At 44.2% G+C, this 18,499-nt stretch overlaps 1 protein-coding gene across 1 annotated transcript in view; it reads right to left on the bottom strand.

The window, feature by feature from the left end:
* LOC142761612 (prestin-like) overlaps positions 1-3,270 on the bottom strand; it is a 253,597-nt gene extending 250,327 nt beyond the window's left edge. The window contains exon 1 of the mRNA XM_075895902.1: positions 3,092-3,270. Within this exon, the coding sequence (XP_075752017.1) occupies positions 3,092-3,122 (31 nt within the window). The 5' untranslated portion in view covers positions 3,123-3,270. The remainder of the gene's footprint in view (positions 1-3,091) is intronic.
* Positions 3,271-18,499: the final 15,229 nt, after the last annotated feature.

Below are 18,499 nucleotides of genomic sequence, written 5' to 3'. Positions count from 1 at the left end.
TTCCTATCTATCAATGTCTTAAACTTGAGTTTCATTACGTGAGATAATGTTACTTGCCTTTTCTGCGTATGCACGTACGACAACCAATACGCGGGTTTTGTCGCAATGAAATATTGTGCTGCGGTGAAGCGACCGAAAGGTATTGCGGTGAATTCAAAGAAAAGTGCGGCTCCAACAACGCATCATTATTAAAAGCATCGCGGCGAAATGTCGAAGGTGAAAGGGTGTCGAGGACTATAGAAACGAGACTAGTCGCTGAGTCGATGTGAGGACCACATTTGCCAAAGTCCCGGATCGGTTGACTGCTGTGTCAGTTTAAGACGGGCCGATGTCACCGAGTGACCGATGTGACCTCAAGCCACTGATAATCCAAACTCCAGCTTCTTTAAATGTTCACTTACCCTTTAGGCAGTGGCGTAGGCAATAATTTTTTTCGGGGGAAAAGGGGGGGGGGGGGGTGACGGGCTTGGTGCGCTACTCTTTGGCTACGCTTGTGCCCTTAAGCATTCGAGATATCTTGCACCATCCACTTAGTTATCATTTCAGGTGCCGTCTTGAGGCCTGTGTTTTGCTGGTAATATTCCAATATTTACTGTCGCATGCCTAGTGCTCTAACCCGAGAGTATTAAGTTGGCCATGCTGGCAATGCGTAACCGTCTGGTGGTCTAACCTATAAATATTAAGTTGGGCATGCTGGTAATGTATAATTTTTCGCGTAACGCACAAAATTTCACACAAGACCCTTTCATCCTGTGTCAGATTTTTCGCGCTACGTGAACAGTTCTGCTCTTAGGCAAATACACATCGGTATTGCCGATAAGACTAATATAAGCCAATTTCACCATTACAACGAGTATTGAGGAGCCTTCTATTAGATCCCACAATTTTATACCTTTGAATAAAGTTTTTTAGAAGTTTAACATCACTGTTGCTTGTTTTCTTTTTGATTGACTCTAAATGCGCTGCCAGAAAGCTAGACAACTTGATTTTGTTAGTTAAGTTACAGCCACTGTGCAGTTTTATTATCAATCAATTCTCCAGACCTTGCTCGATTTTGTGTTTCTAAATATGTTACGAAAATTACTCATTATTTATTCCGTAATTGATTTTTTGAATAAATATTTTATTGCTAGCAGAAAAATAAAAGCCTACAATGATGTCCTGGTCTCAATATTGTCGTTTTGTGCCCACAATAAAGGTTTGTTAACATATGCTTACCAACAAGCCGAGAAAAGAACTGCCTCTCAATTTTCAGTTCTGGTTCGCCATCGTATTTCTCTACAAGAAACTAAAATACCACTAATAATTTCAGTTTGTCTGCTGGTTTATGCGATAACTCACATCAAATTTTGGTAAAAGAGCAGCCATGTTGCGTCGCGCACACAACGTTGCGAGCCAAGTGTATACCTGCTGTTGTCTTAACATAAATTGTAACAAACATTGTCGATGTGGAGCTTGGTGCACATGCCAGAAAGTAACGAATCAGCCTTTTGTGCTTCACTACAAGACTCAATGGCATCTGTGGGGGTGGCACAAAATATAAGTTGTCCACATGGTTCCTTGTTGCAAGGCGGGCAACTAGCGACGGTCATTTTTGCTGAATGCGAGGAAGACTGGGTAGACCCTACTCCACGAATAAGAAGTGCCTACTCTCTGAATAGAACGGAACTCTGTCATCATTCTAAAATTCTGTATAAGCTGCAAGTAGGTATGCTGCTTTAAATCAAATTAGCAGTAAAACTGCGTCATTTATAACCAATCTATGGCATGCCAACTTACCACTTCCCCTCCCCCTTTTCTGTATCATCCACAGTGCACACCCACCCTATCTTTTATCGCTTGGTAGGAACGCTCCACGTTAAGCCTCGTGGTGACGTATGCGAATGAACAAACTACCTACTGCGAAAGAGGGGGGGGGGATAATATTTTACGTTCGTATATGCAGTAAGCACGTGTGCTTACAAAGAGGGTTAAACTTAAATCAAGGACGAAGCAGGGAGAGATGGAAAGGAAAATAATAGGCGTAACATTAAAAGGCAAAAAGAATCAAAGAACAAACGTAGGCTAAGGATATTATAGTTGAAATCAAGAAGAAGAAATGAACATGGGCAGGGCACATAGCACATATGCGTGATAACCAATGCTCATTAGGCGAACAGACTGGTTTAAAAGGGCAGGCAAACGCGTAAGTGGGAGACAGTAAATTCGGGGGGCAGATGAAAGTAAGAAATTTGCAGGTATAACGTCGTAGCAGAGAGCACAGGACCGGTTTGATTGGCAGAACATGGGAAAGGCTTTCGTCCTGCAGTCGGCATAGTCATGATGATGATGATGATGATGATGTATGCAGTAAAGGATCAACTATATTTCTGGGTGGCATTTCGCCACATGGAACATGCGCGCAGGGCTGTTCTGGAATCATATCAAGGCCTATTTCATCACGGTACGAGCTATGAAGGTGATTGATTCTACAGCTTTATTGCCATATCAGTGCTACTTTTTGTATTCCCAGTCGATTAAATCTAGTGCAATAGCCTAAAATACTTAGCAACTTCGTGGCAACATAAACACAGTGATGATATCGTTATTAAATGCGCTGCTAGTCTCGGGAGATTAGACATATATAATCAACGCATTCTGCACTCTGCACCCATCTGCGTAACAAATGCGCAATCGCGAGTGCTTACGTGAAAGGCAATTTATTGAAATGGGCTCTTGCCAAGCTAAACGCAACCGCAAGGTGATATCAGCATGCAGTCAGGGACAGTGAACAACGATGAGTGATTCAAGCACAGCGTCAATCATGCGCGCGGGGCCTCCACTTCCGAGAAAACGGTGATGGCTAAACTAGATCGATAATTTTGTTCAATATTTGATGGAAATTCATGCGAATCCTTGCTGCTGAAGAGGCTCGCTATACGAAAATTATTGGTACATGGGAAAAAAATTGACTGCACATAGATTAAACACATATTCACGTGTCGTATTTTATAATACTGACATCGCATTCCTTTGACTACTCTAACCAACCATATGCCACTCATTCCGATTGTATCGACATAGCTGGAAAGCAGACCACGCTAAAACTCACCGTGTATGACGTAAACTCCGCTTTGCACCATGATTATCAGTCCCGAGAGGCGAGCTGCTGCGATGCGAAGGTGGCGATTCGGCTTTCGTCAAAGATCTCGGGGCCCCCCAGCTGGAATCTCCAATGACCACGTCGTGCACTGTTCACCGGCAAAGGGATCCCGTCCGTAGGAAATGCTCGCGCGATACGAGGAGTATCCCACTTGACACAAACTGTAATACCAAGTGTCCCACACTCTGTGTTTCTTTACGATCGTGGCGAAACCCTCTCCGGCTGCGTGCCGCGGTTATTTTATTACAGTTTCACCACTCTTTCGTGATCACCTCTCTATGCAGCGCTTATCCTCTCATTATTTTCGCGGCCTTTTTTATTGTACCTTTACTGCTGCAGGCCTGCATCACGAGATAGCTTATCAGCGTACCGACCGTGAACGCCAGCGCCTGATTGAAAGGCAAACTCCCGCGGTGACGTCACTGCTAAACAGCTCGGGTAAGAGGGAAAATAGAACATGCCGCACTGGAAATCCTGCAGAGTAATGCGAGGGGCGGCTTAGAAAATGCTTGCGAGCACTGGCTAGCCACAGAGATGGCGACATTGGTCCGGGATATCGACTGATACGACAGTCGATAACGTAGCCGACCCTAGGGTTTGATGGTATTCTTCCGACCACACAACAGGATGTGTCAAGCGTAACTTGAACAATGTGCTGCTGACGGTGCGTAGATTAAAGGCCAGATGAAGTATTCATGTTTACTAAGCTTTTTCTTGCGTAACCGAAAGACCGTCGTGAAGGTCAGTGTTCTTAGCGATGGCTGGAAGACATCCCAGTGCTGGCCAATTGCGTAGACTTCAGTTGTGTAAGGGAATTTTCGAGAGAGAGAGAGAGAGAGAGAAAAAAAGAAAGAATCGAAGCAGAAAACTGTAGGGATTTAACCAATCATGCATGCTTGGTTTGCAACCTTACGCGTTGGCTAAGGAAAGAGGGAATAATACATTTCATTTTACTTTATTACCTTAAAAGCCCAACATGGGTATTACATAAGGGGTGGGTTTACATATGTTAATTATACAACAGTTGGAAATAACATGTGTATAAGCATTATTAAACACGGTATGAGTAATATGGGTACATGATTCTGCAATGTATACAAGCAGTTGGAATGATGAAAATGACATCCAGTAGTTTTTATTCTGCAAAATCATCGGATAATTTTTGTATGAACGTGAGGGCGCTGATTAGGGCGGCAATTTCGTGGGGCAGGCTGTTCCAATCTGTGGCTGTGCGGAAAAAGAAAGAACCCAAAAAAGTTGCAGTATGAGTACGGGGGCGGCCCACTTGGTTTTTGTGCTGAGTTCGATGTGACGTTCAGCCAGCGGTAATAATGTAATACATTATAGAATATTGATTGATTTGATTGATTTGTGGGGTTTTACGTCCCAAAACCACGATATGATTACGAGAGACTTCGTAGTGAAGGTCTCCAGAAAATTTGACCACCTGGGGTTCTTTAACGTGCACCCAAATCGGAGCACACGGGCCAACAACATTTCCGCCTCCATCGAACATGCAGCCGCCGTAGCTGGGATTCAAACCCGCGTCTTGCGGGTGAGCAGTCGAGTACCTTAGCCACTAGACCACCGCGGCGGGGCAGAAGATAGAAGAAGAGCAATAAAAATAAGAACGAACAGTTTATGTCAACGCACACAACACGGCATCTCGCGGGTAGTTAATGAATTTTCGTGAAGTACGCTTGTGTTCAAGAAGCCTCGCTGTGGTGGTCTAGTGGCTAACGTACTCGGCTGCTGACCCGCGGGTCGCGGGATCGAATCCCGACTGCACTTCCAATGGAGGCGGAAATGTCGTAGGCCCGTGTGCTCAGATTTGGGTGCACGTTAAAGAACCCCGGGTGGTCGAAATTTCCGGAGTCATCCACTACGGCGTCTCTCATAATCATATGGTGGGTTTGGGACGTTAAATCCCACATATCAATCAATTAATTTTATGTGTTCAAGAGGCACAAGAATGCTTCCATAGTCTTGTACTTACATGCACGAAACCATCAGCCAATGGTTTTGTATCCTATCGATGGAGTTTGGCTTCTAGTATACGTTGCTGAGTCTGGTAAGATGAAGATGGGCGTAGAGTGAGCGCAGTCAACTCGACACAGTTCCATCCCACACTGTTGGCCCCTCCAAGGAGATAAGCATTTGAATTCGTGAATGACACACTCAACCACGTGCGACACAGCTAAGTTGCATAGCGCCGCAGGTGCGTAGTCAGACATGTTTTTTCGAGAGAGGCACCACCTTAATTTCGGGAGGGCATGCACCCCCTTGAAATAAGCATTTTTAGAGGTGAAGCACCTTAAGGCGTGGGTCTGTATATCCTCCGATGTTGTACGTAACCACTTCTTGCCTTGTGAAGCAAGAAGGAGGGGGGGGGGGAGCAAACGTTTAGCATGAGACGCAAGAATGCGGCTCGATACGTGAGGTGCGAGCATGCGCAGTGGGTTTCACGTTCGCGCCAAAATCTCCATATGTGACACCAAAATTTTCAAAATGTACACTCTTAAAAAATAGTGCCAGTGGCAAACTTTAGAAGTGGTAAAGTGCTGTCACAACATTCACTACTTAAGCAACCACTGCAGGTAGTAGACCACTGACGTTTCCTACCCCGAGGTAGAAAAAATGTCTGTGGTCTATTACCTGCAGTTAGTACTTAGGAGGGATTTGGTAACAGCACTTTAATACCTCAAAAGCTAGTAAGTAGCACTACCTTTTTAAGAGTATTTTTTGCCCTTTCGTGACACTGACTCGATGAAAGTTACTGAAAGGTCCTATGGCATTTAGAAGCGTGTGGTCTGGGCTAGTTGGTATGACATCGCGGTTCTTATAGCACGAGAACAGAACGACGACAAAGGGAATTAGCGTTCGTCTTCTTATTGTTCTTTTCTCATCGTTCTGTTTTCACGCTATAACAATCGTCATAACAATCTTCCTATGGCACCCACGGATGAACTCCCTTTTTATATCAGAAAATACGTGTAACCCAGTAGACGCCCTCAAAATCTGTGATGTCATGGTGTTCTTAAGGAACTTCAAGGTGGCGTATTTTCCCGTATTTTCCTGTCGTGTGTTTTCTCGCTTTACCAAGCATCGTGTTGTTTACCAAGGGTGACGTTTTCGGGATTGTGGAATTGTGCTTTACTAATACGCGAAAAATGGTTTTGCTCTTTATTGTCCCTTCAAGCAGGGCGGCTCGGCGGAAAGCCACCCGCATGCACTTAAATGCATGACGTTATGGTTCGAGCTTCCGCCCCTTTCATGCGACACCAAGGCGGGCCCATCCAAGCAACTGTCTCAGGAGATTTCAACGTTGTTTGCCCGAAAGGCTCGCATGCATTCTGCACTTATTGTCGGGAATGAAGGAATTTCTACACGTGTACAGCAGCCGTGTGTTGCGAACGTAAAATCGCGTGACTAAATCATGACGTAAACTGTGACGTAAATCGTGTGGAAATAAAACGAAGATGACGAATGTGGGCTTGTGTAACGCTGGCCGTTTCTTTACGAAATCCTAAACGACTTATATTTTTGTCACTCAGCGCTCATAAGGACGCTATAACAACGTCCATCACGCTGAGATAAGCATTTCATAGAGGTGGTATTTTGTCGCAAGTACCATATAAAACACGATACGAGAAATGCAGGAAAGGACTGAAATGCTGAAATGGCTATTTTGCTGTGGATATAATGCGACATACATTATCTGTTGAAGCGGCACATATCAGCGGGGGAAGGAAGCGAAACTAGGTTCGTGGCTTGGCAAACTCTGTGTTGAAAGTTCCGGCATGAAAAAAGGTGGTATAAATAAAAGACTGTAAAAATTATGCATTAGGCAATTCAAATCAAAGTTGTGGCACTGAAAGTGTGCTACCACCTCTTTAAAGTGATATACTTCTATAGATGCCTCTTTAACTATCAAAAGTGACCGTTGGTGTCAGCGGGAGCGATGTCATAGGGTCATCACAATCTGATGACATCACCATATGACGCCACAATAATGCCTTTTATCGCAAAAAATTGTGTGGTCACTGTGACGTCACGTGCCGTCATCAAATCGTCGCTTGGTCATCGGTTGACCGATCCCGGAGGCACGTGAGATGCAGCATGCTTGTTGTCGCAGTACGAAGCCATGCTATAGATACCAAAAACTTTTGAGGATGGGGCGATGAACACAATCGACTGATATGAAACAGAATAGGGCAGTTTTTGCCTTCAAGTCACGTTAGGTGAATGCGTAGATGATCCTGGCAGTTGCAGGTGCAGAGCACATGATAAGTGCCCGGCTGTCGCACGTGAAGTACGCTGTCGTACGCTGCTGTCGTCTCGTGTAGCTTGATGTAACGCTGGCCAAACCACGCATAGAACAGAACTACTTCAATCGTGCTTTTTTTTAATTTATTACTGCAAAGTACCGTAGCCCTTTTCCTGCAGCCTGAGATGCGAGGCTAGCAGTATGTTGAAATAAATAATTAAACAACCATCGGCAGCATATCGAGCGCGCTCGCGCCGAGGCCAAGTCTCCTTACTGTTGTTCATCGTGCATCTTGATCATGACAATATCGCTTAAGCGACGCGGGCTGTCTTTTCCTGTCATGGTACGCTGTCGTCACCTGGCGTGATTAAGACAGAACCCCGCATAAGAATGGGAAAGAAAAGGAAGCAAGCCAGAAATATAAATAGGGAGAAAGAAATTGCGGGAGAAAATTGAAAGAAAATAAGTAATTATTAGCAGTAACAAATAAAGGAAGACAAAAAGAAAACTGACAAAAATAAATGCAAGGAAGGAGAGGAGGAATGACCAAAAAAAGCAAAGAGAAACAAGCAAGGCTGCCCAGCTGCGCGCTTATTTTAGGCGCCACACCGCTAGTGCGAATATGCCTTTTTTTTTGTTGTTCTTTATTAATCAAGCTGTTTTTAGTGTACGCGCTCTGCCTATGCGCTCAGCGACACGATGAACACCAAGGTATGGACGGTTTCTAGATTGCAAGCGTTGTACCCCATCAAACTTCCGGTCACATCATTTACCAGCTCCTAACGTCGAAACTGAAAGCACGTTTTCAAGTTCCCTTTCAATGTAAGAAATGTCTCTCTTTACTTTTTAAGGGCGAAGCTCCTTACGGCGTGGCTTGTGCGTCTTTCGTAGTACGTAACCACCAGTGGCACATACCCGACATAGCGGTCCTTACGATTTTGACCTCCAAGGTGGTTCCGGTGAGAGACTTCTTCTGTGCGTTGTTGAACAATAAAAGATAGTGCTCAATGCACATGTTGATGGCTGCTAAGGGGCAATGAGAGACGGGAGCATTCGGCCTTTAGGTAACGCGCACGCTGCGATCCCCATTAGCAGCTATTGGCATGCACATTGAGCATGATCTGACAAGAAAGGGTTGCTGCGTTATACTCGCTGGGTGTAAGCTCCTTGGTTTTGGAAAGGTTTAGCGAGCGTTGGGCCGCATAGCCATGAATACAGTGAACTAGTATATACCATGAACTCGAGGTGGTTAAAGGTGGGAAGTAAACCCGAAGCGCAAGCCGTAAGAAAGTGTGCAGGTGCCACTTCCCGTTTAGTCCTCGAAATGTCCGCTGGATGGCGGTGCTTCTATATGGAGAATATATGATGAAAAGATGTGAGATGGTGGTACTTGGAGTGCTGAATAGATGGACGAATGGACACACAGACAGATGCATGGATGGACGCATGAACGGATGCAGGCGCGGATGCATGGACGAACGCAGGGACGGTCGCACGAAAAGACGCACGCACGGACGGGTGGATGGACGCATGGACGGTTACACAGACGTACGCAGGAACGGACGGAAGCAAGAACGAATGGACGGACGAATGCTTCACCCCACTCCCCATCATTTGCTCCGTGGATATGCTGCCATTTTTGGAACGTGAGTAAAGTTCAAGAGAATCTCCTATAATTTTAATGTAGCCCAAAAGAACATTTATTTTGAATTTATTTTAATTTAGGTGAAAGAAAGTGTAGAAATTCAGCGGGGTATATTTTAAAGCTCTTCTTGTCCAGCTATGCTATAAGGCACATTGGTGGACATAACCGGATGTCATCAAGGGGCTGTGTTTTTAAACGGTGAAAGGGCCTATAACCAAGGTGATTATTGTTGTGGATGCTGCCATCTGGGGCAAGCCAGGCGAAGCGGGTGACCACGCGTGCTGGAGGTGCGCGGGGCGCGTGGCTGGGCTCCTAGGCTAGAACGCGGTTTTGGAATAAAGCAGAGTCCACGTAACCCAGCCTCCTGCTTTCTCGATCGTCCCTGACGACTTCTACATGGTGTCAGAAGTGGGATTTGAACCCACGCCCGATCGTTAGTAACCGATCTTTAGTAAAACGCCGCTAAAAGGATCTTTGGCGAACAAGTGTAGGTAGAAAGGTCTGGTCTAAAAGTGAGGGTGCTTGAATGTACTATTTTTGCCAATAGCTGCAGACTGCAATAAAAAGACCAGATAACAATTTTTGACACTAAATGACGTGCGAAAAAATGGGTAAAAGCATTTAAGATTGCTGTTTGAAAAACCTTTTCATGTAGCGCAACGTTAGTGACCATACCAGTGTAATTTAGGCGGTCGGTTGTCGTTACATTCGGAACATCACCGTCGCTCGCTTTGAAATTAAGCTAGTAAACGTAGGACCACTGCTGGAATGATCGAGATTCAAGCTCTTTGATGGGGACATTTTCCTCAGAGTAGCCACGGGACGGCTTTAAGCTCTCCCATAGTAGAGTACCAAGTACTCTAAATCGTTAACAACTTTTTTTAACCATGTACATGTTCATGTAAATGACGTCTGTTTTGTCTTCATCGTTTATGTCTATGAAGGAAATGTTATGTTTGACGTTTGTGACAGCAAATTTTTTCTAAACAGTTCACCCATAGAGAAAGAAACTTACATAAAGAGCGGACACTCTGGTAGGGGCCCAGCTACGCCGCTGCTTTCAGCGCCACGAGTGGTTGGTCACACCCAATAATGTCTTGCAATAAATAAAATAACAAAATTTTGTTCTTTCCGGCGCTGGGATTTGAACCCGCACCCTCATGCTCCGAACGCGAGTGCCTTTACCATTAGGCTACACGCCCACGCTTAGGCGGAGAGAGTACACGTACAGCACATCTAAACCACATGAATGTGCCTCTTTGTGCAAAACAATTGCAGAAAGAGAACACTTTCTCGACACACTTTATTGCTTTTTGTTGTAAGGCATTAAACGTTTTCAGTGGGACATTATGTAGAGTGGATATAGAAAATTGCAGGGATTGATGAAAGTTGTTTTTTGCGAAAAATTGATGCCAATTGCAGATGCAAATCAGCTTGCGTATTTGTTATCCTCCTGAATAGATTATTACATGACTTAAAAAAAGTAAAAGCGAGGATGAGTACGCCGTCTAGCAGTTGGTCAGACCCTTTCTTGCTGGGCCGCGAAAAGGCCCCGGTGGCCACAGTTCATATAGTATATTTCTCTATGGTTTACCCACCTAGCAATTTTTCGTCGAGGTTCGGCGAGGTTAGGGATATTCGTTAAGGCTTGGTGATCAGTAAAAAGCGTGAAGCTCCTGCCATCCAGGTAAGGTCTAAAATAGCGTATGGCCATTAAGAGTGCCAAGGCTTCCTTCTCCGTAGTCGTTTAGTTCAGCTGCGTTTTCGAAAAGGTGTACGAATGGTACCCGACGACCCTCTGTTGGCGGCTCCGTGGAGATTCGGTCTCTCCCTGGTAAAGCACTGCGCATGTGCCATAATAAGAAGCATCAGTGTTCAGTTCAAAGGGCAACTTGAAGTCTGGAAGAGTCAGGATGGGATCCGACGAAATAATGGGCACAAGGCTGTGATAAACAGATTCACGCACTGCTGTTTACTGAAATGGCACATTCTTCTTAGTCATTTCTGTGAGGCATTTGGTTTTCGTCGCATAATCTCTAATGAGTGGCCGGAAATGCCCTGCAAGACCCAGAAATACCCGCAAATAGTGCAAGTCATATGGCTTCTGCATCTTTGCGATTCGTTCGACTGATTTCTGTTTGGTTGTCTTGGTTTGGGCGTCGAATACTCTTCCAAGAAACACCACTTTACTTCGGAAAAACGCACTCTTCTTGTCATTAAATTTGAGCTCGGCATCACAAAGTGCTTGAAGTACACTAGCCAAATGGTTTGAGTGCTCTTCCTCGTTGCGGGAGTTACACTATTATATTGTCTATGTAGACATTACAAAACTTCCCGAGAAACTGTCGCAAGACGTCGTTCATCACTTTCTTGAACCAAGCGGGTGAGTTCTTCCATCCAAATGGGAGTCGGTTATACGCATAGATGTCAAAGGGCGTGATGAAGGCAAAATATTCCTTGCAATTTTCAGAAATCCGAACTTGCAAAAATCCTTTACATAGGTCAATGCGCGAGAAAACTCTGCAGCCACCAGTGTCATCTATGATAGAGTCTATACGTGGCATAAGAAACGGGAAAAGCTCAATCTGCCTATTAATTTGTCTGTAGTTTGTGCAGAGTCGAAAACTTATATCTATCTTTGGTGCAATGGTGATGGGTGAAGCGAACGTAGACGTGGATTGACGGATGATCTGCGCATACATCTTTTTGAATCTCGTTCTGAAGCCACACTCTCTTCTGTCGTGACATATTATAGGGCTTTTTCTCACCACCGTCCTATCACTGAGCTGGAATGGTACCTCCTACTTTGTAGTTGCCGTAGGATATCCTTTCAAGCCCAGCAGTTCCGGTTAAAGCGTCCTAAACATCTTCACCTGACGATGGTTTCCGCGGAGTCCTTGAAGGCGAACTGTAGCGTTGATAGCGCGAGGCTTTTCTCTCCTGTGGTAGTTTCTCCTGTGCAGTAGATATTAAGCTGAAGTGCACTGATGACTGGACGTGAAAGCACTAGTTCATACGGCACTCCATCGAGTACCCGTGCTGGCGCAGTGACAGTGTTGCTGAGACACGATATGGTTATACAAGTTCATTTATCGTGAACATTTCGCCTTTCATCGTATCTGTGTACTTCTACTGGTCTTCCCTATTTTACTTTCGCCATGTCAACAATACATATTTGCGTTTATAACGATCACGCTTGCTCCACTGTCAACTAACGCACTCCGTTCATTTCCATCAACAAAAACAGATATGTACAATAGACTTGTATGAGATAAATAAACAGCTTTTCTTAATGTCGTTGGGTGGAAGCCGAGACCCTCTCTATTTAGTTTTTTTTGTTACGTTATATAGCCTTTCACCATGGTCTGAGCCTCCCTGGTGGGTCAAAAAGGACACGGGTGTTGCAGTAGGTCTCGAGTTTTCAAGCGGGCGTCGTTCCTCAGCTCGTGTGGCCCCTGTATTCCTTGCAGCAGGTGTCAAGGGTTGACGCTGGGTTCCTAGGTCCTGCAGGTAGAGGTTTCGCATCCCCTGCATAAGTTCTTCGACCGCCTTGGGTCCTCGCATTTGTATTTGCTTCTGGAGGTCCGGACTTAAACTATGGATGATAAGCGGAACCAGAGACGTCTCAGGCAAAGATGATTCCGCCAGCTGTAGCGAGCGCCTTTTCTCATAAATATAGGTGAGTGCAGATCCAGACCTGTATTTGAACGTGATTGCTTTGTCCCGTAGCAACACCTTGTTAACTATGAAGGAGCTCAGAAAGCTTGCTTTTCACTCTATCCATGGTTTGTTGCTGTGAGCGTTGACACGCCATTCGTACCAACTCTTGGCTATGCCCGATAGGAATAGTCGCATGTTTTTCACTTTATCTTCGTCGCGGTGCCAGTAGTTTTCATTGCATGCATACTCGTAAAACGTGAGCAAGGACTCTGAACTAGTAGACTCTCCGTCAAACATGTCTGGCTTCACGTGTTCGCGACTCGGCCGCTTAATCGTTCCGTCACATTTACAAGCAAGCGCAATAAATCATTTTGCTGCCTATTCTATATTCTTGGTGCAGTTCAAGAAACTTGTTGATGAGCTTGACGGAACTGTCAGGCGAAGCAGTGGTAGCAGGCTTCGCGCCGTTTCTTAGTGGAGTCAGCACGAAATTCTCATAGTCCTGAAGTTTCAAGTTGATCCTCACCGTTCTTTTAGCAAGTAAATGGTCTGGAGTGAGCTTCATTTTAGTGCTTATATAGGAAACAAATGCGTCAGTGCTCACTGATTCCAGAAGAGCTAGTTCCTCTTCATTTTTAGGCGTTGCAACCAAGATCCGTATGCCACCGCGTTGATTTGCCCCAATGGTGAAGTCCACCTGCATTTTGAATGTCTGCACAGAAAGTATACGCGGCTGCGCCAATACATTGTGGTTTCCCGCACAGGTTCGTATCATTGTCGGCTGCGCCAATCTGTGGCGCAGCCTAGTGCAACTGTGGCTGCGCCACAGTTGCACTAGGCTGTGGTGTCAGCCATCTTCTTTATTTATAACACCTTCTTCCTCTTCGTTTCCCTCCATTCCTGCCTAACGTCCACGTACATCTCTCTCTCTCTCTCTCTCTCTCTTTAATTTGGTAAGAACTTTTTCTAACCACGCGGGGACAGAGTATAACTCTCGCATAGTGCAGTACATTGTACTCTAAATTGTCGAACATTTGTTACAAGCGCACATCTCAGGCTGTGACCTGGTGCAGTACGTATAGCGCTCTAGAAACGTTAAATTATTGGGCTAACTTCAGCTTCTGACCAACTAATACACGAAATTGCGTTTCGAAAGAACAAATGTGCGCATAAGCTGCAAGTACTAAGAATATGTTAGCTCCGTGCTCAGGCGTTGCTGACCAAGTCATACAAAATTTTCGTAAATTCTCCATCCAATCACAACACACACACACACACACACACAGACAAATATATATATATATATATATATATATATATATATATATATATATATATATATATATATATATATATATATATATATATTGACATTGAGAACTTTTTGCGTGTTTCATGTAGTGTAGAGGATTTTCCCATGCATACATTTTAGTGTTCGTGGTTTTCGGTCGGAAGCATAATTTTCGGCCTGATTTCAGCGAAAATTCTAACTTAACTACTTGGACAAACATAATAAATTCAGTTGGGATGACGAAGATTAATTCTTAGAATATTTAGTATTTGATTTAGATCAATGAAAAATAGCTTAAGGGTATATAGAAAACTACTTACCTCTATACTTATGGCCTGTATAAAAAGGAGTAACTTGACTCTCATTTGAGAGCTTTTGGCTTGCCACGTGTTAGACTCGCTTTTAAGCAATACGGAAACTCTTTTTAAGGGGTCATTCTGTATACTCTCCGCTGAGAGTAGCATCTCGCGCGACTCGCAAAAGTATTAGAGCGTCTCTTTCAGGAGATTCGTACGCGTGCAGAGCCAGAGCTCTAAAAAAAGACTGAAATTACTTTTTTTTTTCTTTTCGTAAGAGTGTGAACAGATGAGCACTAGATGCTCCGCAGTTTAAAAGCCAGAGCGTGCGTTCATTCGTAGGCTACACACGACTACAATGTACTCCTTCATTAAAAAAAACAAACATCATGAGGTGCAAGTAGAGATGTGCATGGTCTTCGGGTAGCCCGAAAGCCTGAGCTCGACGTCTTTTCACCTCGGGCTCCGGCCAGGCTCGGGCTTCCTTGTTGAATAATCGGGCCCGGCTCGGGCCTGGTCAAAGCCCCGAGTCAAGCCAAAAATATAGATGATATGCCGGAATTCTCGTTGTTCATTTGTGTCCTTTCTTTGGAGAGAAACCGAGATGAAGTTAGCGAGCACTGAATCACTAAGCGCGTGCTCCGAATGAGAACTTCTTGAGTTTTGGAAAGGGAAAGAAAAGAACCATCCCAAACTTGCCAAACCTGCAATAAAGCTCGAAGCTGCTAGGAATTTGTTTGCTTTACTGATGAGATACTTGATGTTCAGTATATTTCCGTGTACTCGTACTACAGCATTCTCGTGCATAGAATAAATAGATAATAAAATAAAGGACTTTGAGAACTTAAAACAAAAGAAGTTTGCCATAACGCCACTCTTAAATTTGAAGTTGCACAAAATAGCTAAATACAGCCGCCGTTAATGACAGTACACACGAGAGCAGTGCCTATAAATGTCTGTAACAAATTACCGATACTAATAAGATTTATAATTCAAAAATTTGTTGACTGCTCAAGAGTGAATCATGTATGCTGACTTGATTAGCGTGCGTCGTTCGCGTACACGGCCATGCGAAAACGGCTGGTGACGTGGAAGTCATGTTGTCGCGTGCCGGATCGTGCGAGTTGTTAGGCCAGTTGTAACACACGCCGACCAGTGACTTATACAACTCTATCTCGCCGTGCTCGCCTGAAAGCTTGGAGAAGACAAATAACCCCGGGCACGTGTTTGTCTTTTCGCGGCCACGCAGCGCATCAACGACTTGACGGCACGTGCAGCAACAGCACGTGTTCATCCTATAGCTGCTTTTCAAAGCCAACAAAAGAGATGGTAGAAAAAACGAGGGGGAAAGTAGGCGAGCCCAGCGTGCGAAAACAACAGCGTATGGAAAGCCTCGCTCCATTTGTCAGGTGTGATGCAAGAGAGGCAAGACAGGTAGGAGTAACTAGGCATGATTGATGTTAAGACACGGCCCCCCAAAAAACGTTCACAGCATATCCAAAGAGAGAATGATTCTGAGTGGGGTGAAGCGTCTGTCTGTCTGTCTGTCTGTCTGTCTGTCTGTCTGTCTGTCTGTCTGTCTGTCTGTCTGTCTGTCTGTCTGTCTGTCTGTCTGTCTGTCTGTCTGTCTGTCTGTCTGTCTGTCTGTCTGTCTGTCTGTCTGTCTGTCTGTCTGTCTGTCTGTCTGTCTGTCTGTCTGTCTGTCTGTCTGTCTGTCTGTCGGGAACAGCACCATCTACTGTATGATAAGGCAGACGCTATATGGGTACGCGGAAAGGACCAGACATTGCCTTAGACCATATTTAAAAAGCTTTGCCCCTAAAAGAAAAATAAAGGTAATCTAAACAATAGTAACAGTTGAAAACGGATTATTACAGGCAACAATGTCACAGGTTGAACGGCGCACAAGTGCAGTTTGTTCCAGTTTTAATTGCAGTGGAAACTATGAGGTTTGTATGAACCTGGCTACTACTTCCTTTCTGTGTTCTGCCGCGAGAAAAGAGAAATGAACAGCCTTCGCTAAATAAAAGGTGAAGAAATACCGAAAAAAGTTTTAAGATGTGGCAAACGGAAAAAATTGTTGATTTTTTGGGGAACAGCTAATGCGGTTCCCATGTAGTTTAAGGCATGCACTAACACCAAGGAACAAAATAAGAAAAAAAGGATATAAGGTAAATTGCACCACAGATTACAATGAATCCCAATAATGAAATGATGCGCGCTGGCGAAGAATTTGTAGGTGAGTTCAGACAGCATAAAACGGCCCGTAGCAGCAACGTGGCCGCAACTGCCACCATATTAAGTACTCGCGTACAATCGTTTAACCGACATCAAAGATAGAATAAGAAACTACAATTTTTTCATATTATTTTAGGAAATTTACCTTTTACGATTCTAAAAGCGCCCCGCTTGCCGCAAGAAGACGTTTTGTAAGCGAGAAAGCTCGCAAAAAAAAGGGCAGAAAGCTTGAACTTTGCCTTCACAAAGATGGCCACAAAAGCGTAATTGGGCCCTGTGCGAATAGCCTTCAACCGCGTGCCGCAAAGAAGAAAAGCTTGCGCGCATAACATTCATTTATTCGAATTATTTGACAATGCATACTGCAACGCAATAATTGGTCCTTCCGCAAATTTGCAAAGTAGCCATTACGCGCCGCACGCATCTGCGCAACTGCACGCTCTGTAAGGGGCAGGCAGCTTTCGAGCATCTTTTACTACATGCTTTTGAACTCTTTACTACAGCTCTTGAACTCCTTTTACTTCTTGGAATTTGCAGTTTTTTTTCTAGCATTCTAGAAGCAGTTTCAAGCACTGGTATATGGCTCTTTAGTGAAAAACCTGGTTTCCGCGCTGAAGGCCAGGGTCAGATTATCGCGCGAACCAAAAAATCGTATTTTTTTTTATAATGATCTTCCCGGTTTATTCGCTCACGGAGGATGCCGATTGAACACCACCAATGCCGACCCCGGCATTTCTGCGAAACTGAATGCCTAAGGCAACGTCACCTTGAAGTTCCTGGACTAACAGCAGTGACCTCATGAATTTTCACGTCATTTGCAATGTCCTACATTCCCCCTATCAGGAAAAAATAGAAAGCATGATCATCTGATGGGGCCATAGACTTAACATGCTAAGTTTCAGAAAATTTTGTCACGAAAATGTCAATAAAGCACGAAAACTTCCCTAAAATACAGGGCATTGGGGCGGATATTTTGGAACGAAATTTAAAATTGATACTTTTACCTTGATTTTCTCTTCCTTTACCACATTTACTCGAATGTCATATGAGTTTTTTGTTCTTTCTGATTTTGGTAGCTAAAGTCAGCACTCGTTTTACGATCAAGTGCTGAAACCATGACATTTTCTTCGACTCAGTGAAAAGTCTTCACACGCATTGCAATTGAATACATACTGTTACTAAACCTATGATGGTGAAATGAACAGCATTGCAGTTTTCAGTGAACAATATCACAATCCAAATCTTTTCATTGTTTGACTTTGGCAAATGGACCGTGATCACTGTATACCGTATTTTTCTTTGACGAACTTATGGAGTGATATGGTTCAATACGTTTCTTTTTGTCCTTGGTGAAATGCGGGTGCTGACGCAGGAACTCGAACCTGTGACAACGTGCTCAACTGCACTAATCTCCTAAAGCACTGGTCAAGCGCACCATCTTAAAAGCCATTGCTGACCTTCAGACATGAGTCGTATGGTAACCGCATGCTATAAGATTTTGCCATACACCACCACTTCATGCAAAGTTACCGAGCAGGACTGGATGATTTCGAACAACATAAGAAGCTGTAAAACAGTTGTAGGCTTATGTTCAAAAGTTTTTTTTTTTTTTTGCGTCCGTGCCATTTGTTTACCGCAATCAGAAATAATAAAAAAAAACAGCGAGAAAGCAACCGACAAAAAATGAAGGGAAGCTAGCACGGACTTTCCACCGATTTATATTTTCAGAAACACAATTTATGGTGCTGACATACCCGAAACTCAAAGTTGCAGCACGCGAACGAATATATTTTATCTGTGAATAAAAAAGACTGAAAGGGTGCTTACACACAAGGCAGTTTTTCATCATGTCAGCGCTCGTACCTTGTTCTTAGTGTCTGAAAACGATAGTTCCTGTTCTCAGTCAGTTTCCGCAGCGCATCCGTAGTGAGAACATAAACGATCTAGGTTGCCTCCCTTA

Source organism: Rhipicephalus microplus, chromosome 5 (assembly GCF_043290135.1).
Source record: "Rhipicephalus microplus isolate Deutch F79 chromosome 5, USDA_Rmic, whole genome shotgun sequence".
Lineage (NCBI taxonomy): Eukaryota > Metazoa > Arthropoda > Arachnida > Ixodida > Ixodidae > Rhipicephalus > Rhipicephalus microplus.
This window is presented reverse-complemented; position numbering and strand designations above follow the sequence as displayed.